Source organism: Gopherus evgoodei, chromosome 11 (genome assembly GCF_007399415.2).
Source record: "Gopherus evgoodei ecotype Sinaloan lineage chromosome 11, rGopEvg1_v1.p, whole genome shotgun sequence".
In the NCBI taxonomy this organism is placed as follows: Eukaryota; Metazoa; Chordata; order Testudines; family Testudinidae; genus Gopherus; species Gopherus evgoodei.
In genome coordinates, this window is record NC_044332.1 from 69,575,914 (window position 1) to 69,595,083 (window position 19,170).

The 19,170-nt window shown below is 42.6% G+C and overlaps 1 protein-coding gene across 2 annotated transcripts in view; it reads left to right on the top strand.

The window, feature by feature from the left end:
* MYLK (myosin light chain kinase) overlaps positions 1-19,170 on the top strand; it is a 331,910-nt gene that overhangs the window by 160,346 nt on the left and 152,394 nt on the right. For both annotated transcript variants that reach the window (XM_030579826.1, XM_030579827.1), the window contains exons 6-10: positions 3,863-4,028; positions 9,511-9,547; positions 12,215-12,795; positions 16,426-16,629; positions 17,853-17,987. In XM_030579826.1, coding sequence (XP_030435686.1) covers positions 3,863-4,028; positions 9,511-9,547; positions 12,215-12,795; positions 16,426-16,629; positions 17,853-17,987 — 1,123 coding nt within the window. The remainder of the gene's footprint in view (positions 1-3,862; positions 4,029-9,510; positions 9,548-12,214; positions 12,796-16,425; positions 16,630-17,852; positions 17,988-19,170) is intronic.

Below are 19,170 nucleotides of genomic sequence, written 5' to 3' on the forward strand. Positions count from 1 at the left end.
TCCCCTCACTTGCAACCCAGACAACTCCACTGAAACTAGTAGAGTCATTCCAAAGTGTAACTGTCACCTGTATCTGTCTCTTTACTCTTGTTAATGATATTTATTATTGGTATTGTGATAGTGCCAACCAGGATCGGGGCCCCATTGTACAAGCCCCTGGTAAGAAACAGTCCCTCCCGCAAAAGGCTTAGAATCTAAGGAAAACACAGACAAAGGATGAGAAAAGAGACATATTATCATCTCTTTTACAGATGGGGAACTGAGGCCCAGAGAGATTTAATAACTTATCTAGGGTCACCAAGGGAGTCTGTGGCAGAGCTGGAAATGGAAAACCTCTTTCTTGAGTCCCTGTCCAGGGCCTTACCACAAGGCTATCCTTTGTCTTTTTGGTCTTTAGTTGTCCATAAGAAGTTTATATTTAGTGATACCTGAAAAGATCCTACAGAGGAAAATGGAAATAAGCAGTCTAAATGCAGTAACAGCCAGGTGTATTTTTATTTGCCAGTATTTTGCATATTTAAAAAAAATCCAGGTTTGAAAAAGAACAGTTCATCCACATCAATATAAGCTATGCTAAACCAGCCACATCACAAAAGAGTTTAACTTCTAAAATGAGCAGGGCCGCCAAGAGAGGGGGGGCAAGTGGGGCAATTTGCCCTGGGCCCCACGGGAGCCCTCAGGAGAGTTTTTTCAGGGCCCCTGGGGCGGGGTCCTTCACTCGCTCCGGAGGCCCCAGGAAACTCTCACGGGGCCTGGGTCCCCAGAGCTTCTCCCACTCAGGGTCTTCGGTGGCGGGGTTCCTTCCACTGCGGACCCCCTGCCACTGAATTACTGCCGAAGTGGGACCCACCGCCGAAGTGCAGCCTGGTCTTCGGGGTCCTTCCATTCTGGGACCCGCCGCCGAAGGGCCCCGAAGACCCGCGGTGGGGACTGCCCGCCGCCGAATTACCCCTGAAGACCGGTCTGCACTTCGGCGGCGGGTCCTGCTTCGACGGTAATTCTGCGGCGGGGGGCCCCCACTGCGGGTCTTCGGGGGACTTCGGCAGTGGGTCCCAGAGCAGAAGGACCCCCCGCTGCTGAATTACTGCCAAAACAGGCTCCCTGCCACCGAAGACCCCAGTCCCCCAGAATCGGGCCCTGAAAATGAGGAAGGGCCTGAGCTGCAAACTTCAGATCAAAGCTGGCAAATGTTCAGGTCTGGTGTTCAGCTTCTAAAGAAATAACACTACAATTTCTGATTTGTAAGGTAAAGTTAGGGTTATTAGAACAGTTTAAAAACACCATGCTCTAGTGACTTTTGTTATCTGGATGATTTCCCAAGTTTACAACCATATTTGTCTCAGTAATTGTGGCGCTTTTGGGTGATATTTAATTATTAGATTGGTTTTCCCATCCCCTGCTGAACCATTTGTTTTGAAAGATTGCAGACATTTTTGCTTTTCAAAATTATAGAATTGAACATGAATTCTTTTGTCTTCCTCTCTTCCACTGTCTTCTGCATCACAGCAAGGACTGTTGACCAGATGGTAGGAAATGTAGGGAATTTTTCTCACTGGTTTTCATTTCTTCTGCTCATACAGGTTCTCTGCCAAAAACTGAACAATCCCATGAATCAACAGAGGAGGTGTGGGAATGTTTCATAATTGAAAGAACACATTTCCAGTTACTGGGCACTATCATAAAATCTATCTTTCTGTCTTCCCTTCTCTCTTGAGATACAGAAATGCCATGGAGCATCAGTCAGTGTTCAGGGCTCCACTCTGCCATGCAAAAACATAATAAAGTCCCATGGAGCTTTAGCTAATCTGCATTTCATTAATCCATGTTTTATAACTTGTTCTGCCAAGTGGCAGTCTCTTCCCTTTTCTTAGCAAAGATCTAACAGCAGAGTGTTACCGTGAGGCATCATAAAACTAATGTACACTTACATAAAAACACAATTTTCAGAATGAATGAATCAGATCCATTTGGGGATGCCTTATTCTTTCCTTTTACATTGCTTACCTGCTAATTCAGAAAGATCAGTAGTTCATGTTGGATCCCTAGGACAGTGGTGTCAATTGGTTTAACCGAATTTTCTTTCAGCTATGATTTATACTATTCAGACACTAGGAAGTTATTGAGTCATCGGAGGTGTTAAAAATTCAACATCTACCAACAAGTATCATACAATGCTGCTGGGGAGAGTACAACTTCTACCTGTATTTAGAATAGGAAAGTTTGTGGCATCTGTTAGCAAAGACTACTGAAGCACATGCACTGATTTGCTTATAATGGCTTGCTCAGTGTCAGATACATAGATTATAATGCCAAAAGGGACCATTGTGCTCATCAAGACTGATCTCCTGTGTAACACAGGCCATAGAATTTCGCTCATTAATTCCTATGTCAAGTCCATGGCTTGTGACTGAACAAGAGCCTATCTTTTAGGAAGTCATCTAATATTGTTTAAAAGATTTCAATTGATAGAGAGCCCATCACATTTCATGATAAGTTGCTTCAGTGTTTGTTTATCCTCTCTTTAAAAATAAAGGGGGGGGGGGCTTTATTTCTAGTGTGAATTTAACTCGCTACAGATTCCAGCCATGGGAGATTCTCTCTTTGTCTGCTAGATCAAAGAATCCTTCATTATCAGAAATCTTCTTTCCATGTAGATACTTCCAGACCGGCAACTCTGACCACGACTGTTTTTGAGGGTGAAGTTTCAACCAGAACTTACAATTCTGATAGGTCTTGCATTTAGTTGTGCCTCAATCTTAATATTATTTGCAAACATAAGAGACTCAATTGTTGGCACAGGAATGGAAAAGGGTGAGGGTCAAATATGGCTTTTATCCACCTTTGCACACTCTGTATTCTAGGCCCTGCAAGGGTTTGCTCTAACTTGCACTCTGCTTCCCGTGGGCTCCAGTGTGCTAAGGAAAGCAGAGAATAGCTGTACTACAGTAGCCCAAGACCTTTTGCTCCCTATAGTCTACCCCTGAGATGCTCCGTATGCCAGAGAGGGACTGCACTGGGTCTCTCTGGCAGCTCTATGCTGCTCAGGAACCTCTCTTAGGCTGGGGGAATTTCCTTAGAATCATAGAATATCTGGGTTGGAAGGACCTCAGGAAGTCATCTAGTCCAACCCCCTGCTCAAAGCAGGATCAATCGCCAGACAGATTTTTGCCTCAGATCCCTAAATGGCTCCCTCAAAGATTGAACTCCCAACCCTGGGTTTAGCAGGCCAGTGCTCAAACCACTGAGCTAGCATAAAGGGGCCATAGCACAATGCACAATGGAGAATTGTTCCCAAAGTCTCTGTCTGTAACTATAATTCTAAAAAGTGACAGAGTCCTGTGGCACCTTATAGACTAACAGAAGTACTGGAGCATGAGCTTTCATGGGTGAATACCCACTTCATCAGGTGCTTGAAAGCTTGTGCTCCAATACTTCTGTTAGTCTGTAAGGTGCCACAGGACTCTGGATCTGTAAAAAGCAACAAACGCAGCTGCCCCTCTGATGTAATTCTAAAATGTGATGTTCATCTCTCAGGAAAGGAAATAAAATGTATTACTGCTTCAGTTGCCTATACAGTAAAAGTAAATTTAATTTTCTAAGGATACTAATGTGAATGATGAAAATTCAGAATAGAATGGAAATAAGGGGTGGCAAAATCCAGGAGAAGCAGTGTCCTGCAGATTTGAATTATAAAGCTTTGAACCCAAAATGTTTGTTTATACTGGCTGAGTACTAGCCACAGAAGGTATTTGGCTGAGAGATAAGTGGAAAGAACAATATGGGACAATGGACTGGTCTTTTACCACAAGCTGCTTATTTCCATGACTGTGTCTCTAATGGGATTGTTTTGTGATCTTTGCAGGGTGATATTCAGTTGCAGCAGAAAGATCGTTTCAACATGTTTGAGAAATCAGGCATCCAGTTCTTGGAAATCCAAAATGTTCGTCTGGCTGATGCTGGAACTTATACTTGTACCGTGATGAATAGCTCCGGGAAGGCATCCGTGTCTGCAGAACTCATGGTTCAAGGTACAACAACAAGAGATTAATTGGGAATAACAAAAGTGCATTACAAAGCGTTCTTAAATCCTTGCTTTCAGCAATGTCTGAATACAAGTGTTGATTTTCTCTCCCCCCCCCCAACTCACTTGCTCTCTCTCTCCCCTCCCATGCGCCCTCCCCTTGTGTGGAAATTCTACATATGTAATTAAATACAGTAATCATACCTTTTAGAGAGAGCCTCATTTGGGATGGGGAGGGGCAAATCTTTTTACCATGGTTGTTAAGTAATTGTGTTTAGCATTGTCATAGTACTTTATTCTTTCAATGCACTGTATGAACATTAATCTTCACAATTCCTCTTTGAGTAGTAAAGCATTATTATTATTTATTATTTATTATTCATAGATGTGTAGAGAGGGATGAACAGAGACATGGGGAAGTTAAGCTTGCCCAGACCAGCACAAGAAGAGAGAAAAAGCTGAGTTTAAAACTTGGATGATCCTAGCTCCCAGCCCTGTCCTCTTCTGACTGTAATTAAAAGGAAAAAATAGATTTGTATAAACATGTGTGCTCCATATGTCATGACATATATAGTTAATTTTCTGGGTTGATGCTCCTTATGCTTGTACGTCAACACCAAAAGCATAGGCCTCTATCACTTGAGCTATAGTGGAAGCCTTTTTATCTCTGAGGAAGACTGGGGCCAGCTGTGTGCACAAAGCCAATACATTACATATGCCCCTATTACACCAGCTTGTTGTAATCATCTGAGGTCCGTGGGAGTCTGTGTCCCATCTGGTGAGCCATTTTGAGAAGCAACAGGGTTATATGTGTACAAATGACAATGGGAATTGAACTCAACCATTTGCTACTTAACCTAAAAGGATGCTGTGAGCAAGTATCAATCTGTGTAACCACTGTGGTCAGCCACTAGAGACCCCATTTGCCGGTGTATTACTCAGGCAGTTTTTTGTTCATTGAGCCTTTTATTAAATATGTGACTGAATCTCTGACTGTTCCTGCCAGGTTAATGATCCTACTGTGTATAATGGACACATCTGTCTTGGGACATGATGCAGGCTGGGAACCAACAGTTCAGCCACATTATGTATAAATTTCAAATGCTAACTGCATCCCTAATTAAGGGGCACAGTCTTTCCTGGATCAATATGTTCAGAACAGGAGAGGACTATGGGCCCCGGGCATTTAGTAAAAAGGAGGTTACATGGTAGTGTATTTATCTTATCAGCTGCCTTTACCATTCTAACCTCCTATATCTAATACTTTAAGTATCAATTAAATCAGCTAGTAGGAAGTTCTGTAAAGCATTATCAGGCAGTCATACAATTGAAATTATTGCATTAATTTTAAGCAAAGCTATGTAGATCTCCTGTAAAGATAATCTTGTTCCAAGAGCTTTATTTCTTCCAAGTTTCCACAGTCGGGTGGAGGGTGGAAAGAACATTCTCTTAATTGATAGGGTCATGTAGCACTCTTTTGTCTTCAGCCAGCTGAGGTTTGTTAAGCTTTTTATGGATCTTTAACTGATCATCTTTCAACTGGGATTCAGTGAAAAATTTTGGTAACTGTTTGTTTATGGCCAGACTAATTGCAGGGTCGTGATAGGTTATTTTTGTCCTATGTACCTTTCGAGTCTTTTGTTCACTCTTTGTGGAGTGCCCTGTTTGCACCACATCTCTCATCTCTACCCTGAGACAAGGATTCAAATGTATGGCTCACATTCTTCATGGTTCATTCAGTGTTTGCTCACCTCTTCCTTCATCTCAGCTATTAAATTCCTTTATGCTGCAGTCCCAGTCTCACAGCTGGCCTATAACACAGTAGTTCAACTTGAAACCTGCTGCTGATGCACAGAGGATGGGAAACATTGCCTTTTGGAGGTGGAGTATTGCCTCTCTGATGCTTCCAAACACTACCTGCCTAATATCTGAATCTGGATCTCCCAGAACAAGTGGTTGTGCGCTTTTGCCAAAACGCTAGTCTGAGCCTCCTGAGAATGAAGTACACTACAATGAACTTGGAAAATTGAATGAAAATGCTTCTTTGAAATACTGTCCAGTTCTGGTGTCCACAGTTCAAGAAGGAAGTTGAGAAATGGGAGAGGGTTCAGAGAAGAGCCACAAGAACAACTACAGGATTAGAAAACATGCCTTAGATTGAGCTCTTTGAGTCTATCACTATCACTATATTTAGCTTAACGAAGAGAAAGTTAAGGATTGATTTGGTTGCAATCTGTAAGTACGCAGATGGGCAACACATATTTAATAATAGACTCTTCAGTCTAGCAGAGAAAGGTCTAACATGATCCCATGGCTGAAAGTTGAAGCTAGACAAATTCAGACTGGAAATAAGACATATTTTTAACAGTGAGAGTAATTAACCATTGGAACAGTTACCAAGGGAGTAACTGCTTCTATTAGTGACCAAAAAAAAAAAATCAAGATTGGATATTTTGCTAAAAGATCTGTTCTAGAAATCATTTTTGGGAAGTTCTGCGGCCTGCATTTTTCAGCAGGTCAGAGTAGATGATCACAATGGTCCCTTGGAATCTGTGAATCTCTTAGACTATTCTGTGGCATTTTAGTAACTCTGTGGGCTAACTGGAGTAGCCACAGCTCATGATCTGGCAGCAACATCAGTGCATTCAGAGAGCTAATTCTACAGAGTCCTCCAAGGTGTAAGAAATGCAGTAGAATCTTTGTGTTATGTTGTGAGTGTAACCATAACTTGTGCAAAACACGTGCATAAAATGCAGTATGGATTTCTGTGTGGCAGCACACAAGGTGCTTTGGAGAGGTGTCTGTTAGGAGTGTTTTATGCCTTTGGTATTAACCAAGCTACTTTCATTTTTAAAATACTTCCTCAGAAAGAACATTCTTGGCCCCTCCTACATGGGCTTCGTTCCTCTGAGGCAGCTACTAAGGCTGAGTTTAATTTGCTGTACTGTGCCTCAGTTTCCCCATCTTTAAAATGGACATTTGTCACCTTTGTAAAGCTCTTTGAAAGCTGTGAATGAAAAGTTCTATATGAGAGACAGGTATTATTTTTATAGTGATTTTGGGTTTCAGCTTCAGACACCTGAAAGCACCTGATTTGTCTGCATGTGCTAGCACCACCCTCTCAAAATCAGGCCATTTAAGGTGTCTCAGAATCACTTATCACTTTTGAGTAACTGGCCCTAAATCTGTTGTAGCTTGCTGAAAAGGTATTGCCCAGGCTCTTTGCACCTGCCAACACAGCCCTCAAAATGTTTCCTAAAGAAGAGAGTTTTCCATCCTCCTCGCCATCAACTTGAACACACTTACTGACAAAGAACCATTTCTAGGCAGCTTACTTCCTGAAGTGCATTGCTGGGGCTTTTCAAAGACTCTTTGGTCAGGAGGAAGACTGCAGAAAGAAGAGTCTTGGGCTCAGACTGCTCTCCAGTGGCAGGAAGTTCCATGGGCAAGTCCCTGCCTCCCAGGCATTCCCCCTCATCTTAACTGCTTGATTTCAGTGTTGCAAAATACACAAATCAGAAGAGACCAAACATTCACTGAGCATGATGAAATAAGTGTATATGGACTGAATGTCCCTGGGCCAGATTCCAACACATTTAGTTAGCGTGAATAGCACCATGCTCCACCAGTGATAGCTTTTCTTTCATTGAGAATACTTGTGGAGTGAAGCGCTGTTCAACATGAGTAAAGGTATCAAAAGCTCCCCTCAATGGGCACTGAACAGCAATGTAAACTTACACCTGGCATTTCCTGCTGAAACGTAAGCGGTGTACAACCTTCTAGTTGTCCCTATTTATTTAATTTTTTTATAACTTGCAAGTCTACACCAGGGTGCTCAGCCCTGCTGGAGGTTTGTATGGACATGGGCAAAACACCACAGAGTGAAAATAAAAGTTTCTGAATCTTGCTCACATGAGGGAGTCTGTGCTCCTGCTTTTCAAAAGTGAGGCGACAATCTTTGTCTGGGAGATAAAGCTGTCCAGTAGGAAGTAGTCCACAGCCAAATGAATTGTCAGATTCAGAGGCAAGTCCCTTTTAGGGTGAGAACATGTCCCATATGTCTGGGGATGTTCTCAGCCGCCTCCCCCAAAGTCTGTCTCTGTTCCACATGAACTTTACACATACGGTTGTTTTTGTCCTGGTTTTTGTAACTCCCTGTAGACTAGTCATCTGAACGAGCTGCCTCAGATATTGATACTGACAACAAGCAGTCTGAGTTCATATGCTCTTCAAGGGACACTCCCCCGACCTCCTTGATCTGTGACATACTGAAGACCTGCCCTGTTTCACCTCCCGCTGCCCTTCCTAGCACAAGTTCTGAAGCCCATCTCTGCAAACTTCCCTGTACTTTACCAAGTTCAAGAAAGTAGCATTATTCAGGGCAACACTTAAATATGTGGGACTCAATGGGAATTTAGCATCATTAAACATGGGCTTAAAGTGCTTTCTTGTATTGGGATCTAAAACTGTTCCTTATGCTGCCCTCCTTCCCTGAACTGCTCTCCTGGTTGTTCACTTTAAAAATCTGGTCACCATGTACTGTAACCAGTGCTTTCCTGTGCTTGCAGACTTAGAGCGCAGCAGACTGCACTAACTGGCATCCTGTCTTTGCACTCTGCAGAATTGGCAGCCCATTTATGGCTACCAGTGCTATGTGCATAAGTGTGGGAGAAAGAGCTTTCTCTCCTGGCATATCTACACAAGGACAGATGTAACTGGAACTAAATGACCTAGAATAATTAGAGTATTTTAAAATAAGAAGAAAACTAAATCTCTGTTTTGGGCTGTAAATTACACTAAGCAATTTGAATCCCTGGATTCATTGTAAGCCCTGTGTGAGCTTCCATGCCAGAACATTTCTTCCAAAAGTGAAAGATTCAATATGTTGGTTTCATTTTTATGCTATTGTTTGTCTTTGTGTTGAACATGTTAATCTCTACCAGCCAGCTAAAGCTTAGTCAGGAATTTGCAGCTGGACACAGTTTACAACCAGAACACCTGATTCAGCATCTTCGTAATTACATGATTTAGGTCAAATACAGAGGATGAGTGGCCTTCCCAGGTCCACATCCTCTCTGAAGTTCCATTAAGAATTAATGAGCTGCCTCCAGCTGGAATATCATACATGCCTGCCTTTTCTAACCCAGAACATTTCAGTCAGACAAAACCCTTTAATTTTCAGTGGGCCTTGCAGTTGCTAGATCCAGAAATATCTTAAACTGAGCCAAGGCCTCTTGCCATTTCAGTTAAGCAGTCAGCACTTGTGGTTGGGAGTCAAGATCTATCAATGAATCTGTTGTGGTCCAGTGAGTCAGCAAAAAGTGGGTATGATTTAGATCCATATCAACTTTCCTCTGGTGGCAAGCCATAATTTGGCTCCCATACCAAAAAAAAATGACTCTCCTAAATATAGACTTTACCTAAAGCTCTATTTTGACATTTACAAGGTTTGTATTTAATATAATATGTTTCCTTTATTTTTATTTCAGGTTCAGATAAGACAGACCTGTATGTTCACCCATTATGGTATGTTTTTCATTCAATACATTTTCCCTTTTCTGATCTTTTAAAATGCAATATACTGTGTCTTGTAACTGCAGCATGAAACTCCACTGAAAAAGAAACAAACCATCCTCCTTCATAGCGTAAGTCAAATCTAACTATTGAGGGTTAGAAAGAAACTTTACTCGGGGACAGATTATCTCATAATGGATTCCTTGTACCTCCTGTGAAGCAGTCAGTATCGGTCGCTGTTGGTGGGTGCATTCTGTCCGAGACAGACCACTGATCTGATCTGTAAGGGAAAATTCTGATGTTTCTGTTGTAACAAAGTCATGCCGGGTGGCCATAGGAGTCTGGTAGAGGGCCACTATGTTTGCCCTAGAATGTTAAAGGCCCTCTCTCCTACAAGCTGAGAAGGGGTTACCTCAGGTCAATTAGGGACACTTGCATCCAATTAAGGGACTGCCTGAGACCTTGTAAAGCCCCTCCTCTGCAGCTGCCAGGCTAGTGGCAATAGGGAAATAAACTTCCCTAGGGTGAGAGGCTGTTCTCCTTCCCATAGGGGAAACAGCCAAACACGAGTGTCTGCTAGGGGAAGAACTGACACCCCAGAGCAAACAGGACAACACTCTGCCCCAGCGAGGGAGCAGGGAAAGGTATCCCCCTTTGTTTTTGTGTTTGTGAGACTGTTTCATTTTTGTTTGGTGGAGACTTGCTCCTTAAGCCGATCCCAACGCCTACCCTGAACATATGGCCAGAGGAGTACAGAGAGGGGAAGACAAACACTGCTCAGAGTGGGGCTGATTTACCCCAAGTCCAATGCAAGCAAATGGGGTAGTGCTAGGTCTGGCGAGATGAAGGTCTGCCACACTATGTACATTGTCTTAAGGAGGAGCTCCAAATGTGGAATGGCTACAGTATTGACATGTGAACTGTATGAAACAAGAGATTGCTTGCTCTGAACACTCCCCTAATTCATGCTCAGAATTCTTGCATACATCATGTCAATATGGAGCAGATCTTTCTTAAAAGCATGGTACTGCATGAATCTTAATTAAAAAACTGAAACTAGATGAGTAAGAAATTGGTCTAGTGATTATGATTTCTGTTTTCGTACATTTAGAAAACCTCTGAAGGTTTTAGTCCTGGAAAACAAATTTTGGGAACGGAACAATTTAAACTTCTGCAGGATTAGCTTTGTGTTGAAATTATTGTGTCTGCTGAAGTGTAAAGGAAGGTTGGAGTTCTAGAAATGATTGCTGAGATTTTCAAAGTCTAGAGGATTTATACACATCTTCCAGGTAACCAGTGTAAGCAATGACAATGGAGTACCTGTGCTCCATCTTTATACAAGTACATACTGTGCTTCTGAGTCCTTCACATAGAAATTCCAGGACTAGACCTGGTCAGAATGATAAATATTTCTGTGAAAAAAAGATATAAGAAATGAAAAATGTTCTCTCAATTTTTTTCTGAAAGTTTTGAAAATTTTAATTTTTTTAAGTTGAAAAGTGAAAGAAACATTTTCAGTTAGAAGAAAGAGCATTTTTAATAGGAAAAAATGTATGAATGAAAAGTTTTAACCAGTGTTAACCAGGATGTACAATATCACTTCATGGAGTCATCGAGGCTCATATTAATTTATTGAACGTACCCACTAGCTCTGAGTTTTAGACCATTCAGGATGTTGGATTTCTGTCCCAACACATCTGGAGTGGGATTTTCAAAAGTGCTCAGCTCTGCTGGAAGCAGATCTAAGCAAAAACTGAGAGCATTGTGATAGAATGAAATTTTGAAAAGCAAAGATTTAGGCTTCTCCTGGTAACATGCTTTTTAACAGTAAAATTGAGCTACTCGCCAGAGCTTGCAATGTCCTGAGGACTCGAGAAGTAGAGCTCCTAGGAGAACTGGTATGTTTTGTAAACCATAACATTGTACAATCACAAGTGCAAGCCTGATACATAGTGCCTAAGGGCCTCAACAAGGTTAGGTTGAATAAATAACTATGGGTAAAATTTTCAAAAGTGCCTAAGTGACTTGCAAGCCTTAGTCTTATTTTCAAGAGACTTGAGGACTTAAGAGCCTAGGTTTCATTGAAACCTAATATAAATTAGGTTCCCAAATCACTTAGGCATTTTTGAGACTTTTACTGTATGTTTAATAAGCATAATAAAATACAGTGAAAATAGTTAACTAGAATTATCTACAGGAAGTTGACTTATACAGTGTTTTGAGTCATTTGTATATGTGGCCTGAATCCGTTCACACTTGCATCGATTTTACACCACTGTCACCCCATAGATTTAAATGGAATGAACTGTAAGTCTAAGACAGTGTATGTGAGATCAGAAGCTGACCCATGTCCTGTAAAAGAGGGCCTGAGCAGAGGAATGGGATCCAGCAATTCCTGTTTTGTAATCCACATTCTGACATTGGCACAAGTCATTTATTCCCCTTTAACAGATAGAGGTAAATAATATTAACCTCTATCTCACAGGGATTTTGTGGAGTTTAGTTAGTTAACAGGAATTAATTCAAGGATGTCCTGTAGCCTGTGTTATACAAGAGGTCAGACTAAATGATCACAATGATCCCTTCTGGTCTTCTAAACTATGAATGCTAGAAGTGCTGTATAAGTACTAATTATTACAAGCCATTGATTATATCTCTAAATAAATAATTTCCCTTTAGCACTCCAACAAAATCAACTTCCACTGCAACCAAAACTACTGAAAATTCAGAATTCAAACTGGCAACTAGCAATGGGATTGCTAAGGAACTGAAATCCAGCAGCACTGGCCTCACAGTTGAAACCAAAGAGAGGACAGCAGTTAAGAAAGAGTCCTCTTCTATCTCTTCCTCCAAAGAAGCCAAGGACAATAGACAACGACAGCTCAGAGAACCCAACACAGAACCTGCTCAGGAACCTAAAGGGGAAGCGAGGGGATCTCAGGGCCTACAGAAAACTTCCAGCACCATAACCCTGCAAGCCATTAAAGTGCAGCCAGAGCCAAAGGCAGAATCCACGGCCACTTCTGCTGGACAGGCTGAGGACAGGAAAGGGGCCACACAGCCCCTGACGACAACTCGACAAACTGCGTCTCTCATCAGACAGGCTGGTCCAAGGAGTAGAGAAGCAGAAAACAGAGTTGGAACAAGGAAGAGCACAACAGAGCAGAAGAGGGAGCCTCAGGGTGTCCCTCCGCAGTTTGAGAGCCGTCCACAAAGCCAGGAAGTATTAGAAGGCCAGGAGGTCAAATTCAAAAGCAAAGGTAAACGGATGAAAGCTCAAAGAACCCAGTGCTTAGGACTCTGTTGCTGTAGATGGGATAACGGGGAAATAGGTCACACTTCAGTGCAGGTTTCTTCTCCTTCCTAAACCATTCTTAAAATAGCTCTTCTGTGGTACTCCACACTTGCATCAGCAAAACCGTTATTCCACTGCACGCCATTGTGGTGTTCTGTCTCTGTGTTTTCTGTACTGTTCAGGGGAATAAGAGGGAGTGTCATAACATTTTTTCCCAGATCTGGACCTTAGCGTCCAAAATATGGGTGTTAGCATGAAAACCTCCAGGCTTAGTTACCAGTTTGGACCTGGTATCGCTGCCACCAGCTAAGAATTATACAGTGCCTAGCTCACTCTGGTCTCCCCAGAACCTTCCCTGGGGGACCCCAAGACTCAGATTCCTTGAGTCTCACAACAAAGGGGAATAAACTATTTCCCTTACCCTTCCTCCCCTCCAGGTGTTCCCTCCTTGGGTTCCTGGAGAGATATACAGAAGCAAGCTCCGTGAATCTAAACAAAGGGATTCTACCCTCCCTGTTTCCAGTCCTGGAAACACAAGTACCGAGAGAGCTAATCTCTCTTCCCCCTCCCCCAGAGGGTATGCAAATTCAGGCTTAGTAAATCTAACGCAAAGAGATTTTCCTCCTGACTTCTTCCTCACCAATTCCCTGGTGAGCTGCAGACTCAATTCCCTGGAGTCCCCACTAAAGAAAAACTCCAACAGGTCTTAAAAAGAAAGCTTTATATAAAAAGAGTGAAAAAGGACATAATATATAGTGTCTGTATCAAGGTGGCAATATACAGGGTCAATTGCTTAAGAAAAAAAGTGAATAAACAGCCTTATTCCAAAAGAATACAATTTAACACATTCCAGCAACTACACACATGTAAATATAAAAGAAAACAATATAAACCTATTGTCTTACTATCCTTGTACTTACAACTTGGAAACAGAAGATTAGAAAGCCTGGAGACAGAAAAATCACTCTCAGAGCCGAGAGGGTCAGACCCAAGACAAAGAACTCACACCCAAAACTTCCCTCCACCCAGATTTGAAAAAGTCTTGTTTCCTGATTGGTCCTCTGGTCAAGTGTTTGGTTCCCTGTGTTAACCCTTTACAGGTAAAAGAACATTAACCCTTAGCTATCTGTTTATGACAGGGAGTACAAGCCCGAGGCCACTCTCCTGCATGGCTGTCGTAGGGCTCCCTGCATCAAGGCTCAAGTGCCGAATGGCCAACCATGGGCTGCGTGTCTAGCGCTCACTCCCTCCTTATCCTGCCCCACCAGCAGATTCTTGCTTCTGTCCCCTTCTCCAGTATGCTGACCTGTGGTGCAGAATTGGTACAAGAGGATAAGTAAGTGCTGTAGTAAGTTACTGACCCCTGGAGCAAGGAATGGAGTAGAGAGGATGAATTGTAGTGGAGTCGCACTGCTTTCTCTTGGCACTTGCACATCGCCCCCTGCTTAGGGCTCAGTCTAGCCCCTGATGTTTAGGCAAGTGTTTCTAATGTTTTAACTACAGAAGGTCATAATTAAAAGGCCCTGGTTTAGTGTTTCCTCTTCTTCAGAAATGGATCAGATTTTAACCTCTCAGAAGAGAAAGGAACAATGGAGGGCTTTTTGGCTGCATAACATGGGTAACCTTTTAATCCATTCCTTGAGGAAAATATGAGGAACTTCCATTTTTAGTGCAGTTTAGTAGAAAATAATTTTGAAGCATTTTTCTGGATTTTTAATGTAACATTTGCACATCAAATAGCCCCCTAAAAAAAGAGAGAGATGACTTTACATTCTAGGCAGGAAAAAAATCTAGTGGTTGCTTTCCTTTCTGGATGCGTCTTCCTCGCTCTATAAAGAATATATTTTATATTACCCTCCCAGTGAGTCAGGATTGGAGAAGGTATTCCAAAGGGCTCTCTGAATACTGTATATACTTGTTCATAAGCAGAATTTTTTTGATAAAAAAGTGAAGCATTAAAGAGTGGAGGTTGGCTTATCAGCAGGTCTACACCAAAAGTTGATGATTTTAAGCTCTATTGAATTGAATATCTAATATATTGTCATTGTAGATCAGGGGTCGGCGAACTTTGGTTCCTGGCCCATCAGGGTAAGCCGCTAGCAGGCCGGGATGTTTTGTTTACCTGGGGTGTTCGCAGGCACAGAGCCCCGCAGCTCCCGCTGGCCACAGTTCGCCGATCCCAGCCAAGAGGAGCTGCAGGAAGTGGCAGCCAGCACGTCCCTCGGCCCGTGCCACTTCCTGCAGTTCCCTTTGGCTGGGAATGGCAAACCACGGCCACTGTGACCTGAGGGGCTCTGTGCCTGCAGACGCTCTAGGTAAACAAAACGTCCCGGCCTGCCAGTGACTTGCCCTAATGGGCCGGGAGCCAAAGTTTGCCGACCCTTGAAGTATAGGGGCGGCTTATGAAAGAGTCATATGGTTTTTGCCGTTTTTACTTATCCATTTTGGAGGGGTCAGCTTATAAATGAACAGGCTAATGAACGAGTATATATAGGTAGTTGTATTTCCATAGTATATTAAGCTAAGCACTTCTTTATCACCTTCTCAACGGACTTTACAAGCATGAACTAGTGAAGTCTCGCACTACTCCTGTGAGGGAGGGAAGTGTTCTCTGTTTTACAGAGGCACTAAGGCCCAGATTCTCAAAGGAATTTAGGCTCCTGACTTCCATAGAAGTTAGGAACTTAAATAACATTGGGGATCTGAGCCTAAGGGCCTCCCTCATTCACTGCCTACTGAAGTAAATGAGTGTCTTTCTATTGACTTCAGAGCGCTTCCGATCAGGCCTTAAGAGTCAAGTGACTTTGTGCAGTGTCAGCTCTTCTTCTTGATATCTCCTCTGCCTCGGTCAATCTATCCTCCCTGTACTTCACAGTTGAACACACTATAGATGCTCCTCCAATTTATTTTCTCCCATTGTGTCTGCTCCTCCTGTTTGCATCCCTCAAAAACCAGAGAGGTACCAACAAGATGCATCTATGATGTTAGGCGCATCTCATGATCTTTCACTCTTGTAACCACCATTCTCCCCCATGCCTCATCCCTTGCTGTGCTGAGTCAGATTAAGTATCTGGTCTTGCAAATGCACAGTTGAAGGAATGGCATTTTTTCTAATTTTTTACTGTTCTGTTCCCCGTTGCCGTGTGAAAGATCTAGCCAAACAGCAGAAATTGAGCAACTACTATAACTAATTTTACAGTAGAAATTGACAATTCACGAAGTGCTGCTAAATGCAAAAAAAGCAAACAAACTTGAGGGTAGGGGAAGACAGTGGAACATGTTTCTTCCTCCCTACTTCCTATCTCCAATCTAGCTGGATTATAGCAATCTTAGATGTGACTTGTAACAACACTAGAGGAACAATTTTCAGACAGAAGTGCGTGTGACTTTTTTCTAGTTGTCAATGTCTTTTTAAGGGCTAGGATGGATGGGGAAAGATAAGCAGTAACTGTGTGTCAGAATATTTTACAATGTCTACTGTGTTGGTAAAAAATATATATATATATATATATAATAGGCAAAGGTGAAGGTTTATCATAATGGGGAAATATCTTTAATGGCCCTCGCCCCCATGCTCCAACTTTGCATCATCTAGTTTCAGGGAAACCAAAACCAGATGTGGAATGGTTCAAAGAGGGAGCCCCTGTAAAAGGAAAAGATGGCATCCATATATACGAAGAGGATGGAATTCATTGCTTGTGCTTGATGAAAACCCACTTGGGAGACAGCGGATCCTATAGCTGTACAGCCTTCAACCCCAGGGGTCGAACTTCCACCAGTTGGGTGTTAAGTGTAAACAGTAAGTAAGTTAGGGTGAACCAACATGCACTTTAAGAACTGAGGATGGGATTTTTAAAGAGATTTGGCTGCAAAATTCCTATTAAAATTAATTCACATATAGACTTTTTAATTCCCAGCTCCGCTCTACCACCAGTCTGGAGTGTGATCTTGTGAATGTCCCTTTATATTTCTGTCTCCCTTCCTCACCACTTCACCCTTTGTCTTCTCTCTTGTAAGTTCTTCAGGGCAGTGGCTGTTCCTCACTGTGGTGGTAGGATGCCTGACACCTGGGGGGGGGGAGGGTCCTGATCTTGGTTGGAGCTGCTATGGCTGTGTGTAATAAAATAATGTAATATGAATGAAGAGGAGGGCAGAGACCCTGCCCAAAGGGGTCTGCACCTTCTGCACGGAACTCTGTTGGAAGTTTTTTTAACACTTATGTAGTGCTTTGCATTTCTGAAATTCTTTCCAAATGCTGACTGATTCTCATGACACTCTTGTGTGGTACAATAGGAATAAGAATTACATGGAACAAAACCTGAGAGTTTTGTCTGGCACCATTTTTGAGCTTGAAATCTTTGAATATCAGGTTTGCTTGAAAGATTCCGGAGCATCTTAGCAAACACTGGCCTAAGTTATGTTTTTTTTCCAAGCCCATTCTTTTATGTGATTTGAGGTTTTGTTACAAAGCTCCAGTCATGTTGATGCAACATTTCTCTGCTAGCACTGAGAATTGTTGGCTTTTAAACCTGGCCACCTGTGGTCCCTCCACAGCACACTTCCTGCCTTGTCAGAGTCCTATTTCCAGCATGTGGGCAAAATCCTGAATTCCTCCTCTGTTTCATTGCCTAACGAGGAGAATTGTGAAAAACCTGATCCTTCCTGTTCTTTGCACTTCTTCACTTTCTGTTAATAGATTTCAGTTCCTCATGGTGGCCTGATGCACGTGGCTGCGTGTGGGGTTTCACTTGCAAAACCAGAGCCTAATGCAAAGTATGAAAGGCAAGCAAAATCTTTTGAAGATTATGCAGGGTGCCCTATCTTTGTATTAGTCCATGAGTCAAAATTGTTCTTACTTCCAAAAGATTCTTTTCTTTACAGCTGTGATCTTGCACATGTATGTGGAAATTATTTTGCATTGTCATTCCAGTATATCCTCTTAATCTACTGAGTAAAACTCCCAGAGGAATTGTCGATTTGTCAGCCCTGTATCAACAGATCCACTTTTGCTTTGACTTAAAGGGCCTAAAGTTGAAGAGATTGCTCCGAGGTTTTCCAGTGTCTTGAAGGGATGTACAGTGAGTGAAGGGCAAGATTTCGTGCTGCAGTGTTCTGTGGAAGGTACACCTGTGCCTCAGATCACCTGGTTCCTCAACGGTAAGAGAACTTCCTCTGGCTGCAGAAACACATGCATCCAGATACTCAGATACCATGGGGATGGGCACATTATAGAAACCTAGATGACTAAGCAATACGTACTGCACAGAATTTGTTAGCTTCCCATAATGGGATATGTGCTGAATAATGAGTCTGGGTATATTTAATGCAGTGGTTCTTAAACTTTTGTACTGGTGACCCTTTTCACATAGCAAGCCTCTGAGTGCGACCCCACTTCTAAATTAAAAACACCTTTTTATATATTTAACACCATTATAAATGCTGGATGCAAAGCGGTGTTTGGGTGAAGGCTGACAGCTCGTGACCCCACATATAATAACCTTGTGACCCCATGAGGGGTCCCAACCTCCAGTTTGAGAATCCCTGATTTAATGTGACATTGGGAACATTTTCATTAAGCAATTTTGTTCTTTATTCCAATTTTGATGTGCATCCAGCAGGGGGCTCTTGTGACACGGGTGTGTCATACTGTTGTTTTTTTAAGTTTGGTCTTAATAGCAGTACAACAGAGGCTTCAGAGAAGTTTTTAGTCTGATCCACTAAAGTTACTTTTATGTACCACCATTATCCCCAAGCATGGGGGTAAGGATGCCAGATTCATCCTTTCCCAACAAGGTGCTTGGGAAAGGATGAATCTGGCATCATTACCCCCATGCTTGATCCCTGCCTCCACCCTTGGCTCAAAAGTCTAGGTCAAGTTCACAGTACATTTTAGCTTTTGCATGCCCAAACCATAGAAATTAGTCAGTTCTGTGCCACTAAGCCACGAAGCCCATCAAGCTCTTTGAGTCTGGAGGACTAAAGCTGACAAGATTAACCTTAAGGTGTTTATTGGGCCAACTTCTGTTGGTGAGTGAAACACACTCTCCAGCTGGTGCACGTTCAGAAGCTTGCCTCTTTCACAGAATCATAGGGTTGGAAGGGACCTCGAGAGGTCATCTAGTCCAATCCCCTGCACTCATGGCAAGACTAAGTGTTATCTGGACTAGTGGTTCCCAACCCGTGGGCCGCTTGTGGCCCAATCAGCACAAAGCTGCAGCCCACGTGACATTTTTAGGGCCATATGTGTAGTATATATATTGCGTGGATGTGGCCCACATAACACGTAGAGACCTGCATATGCAGCCCACAATAGTAAATAGGTTGAGAACCACTGATCTAG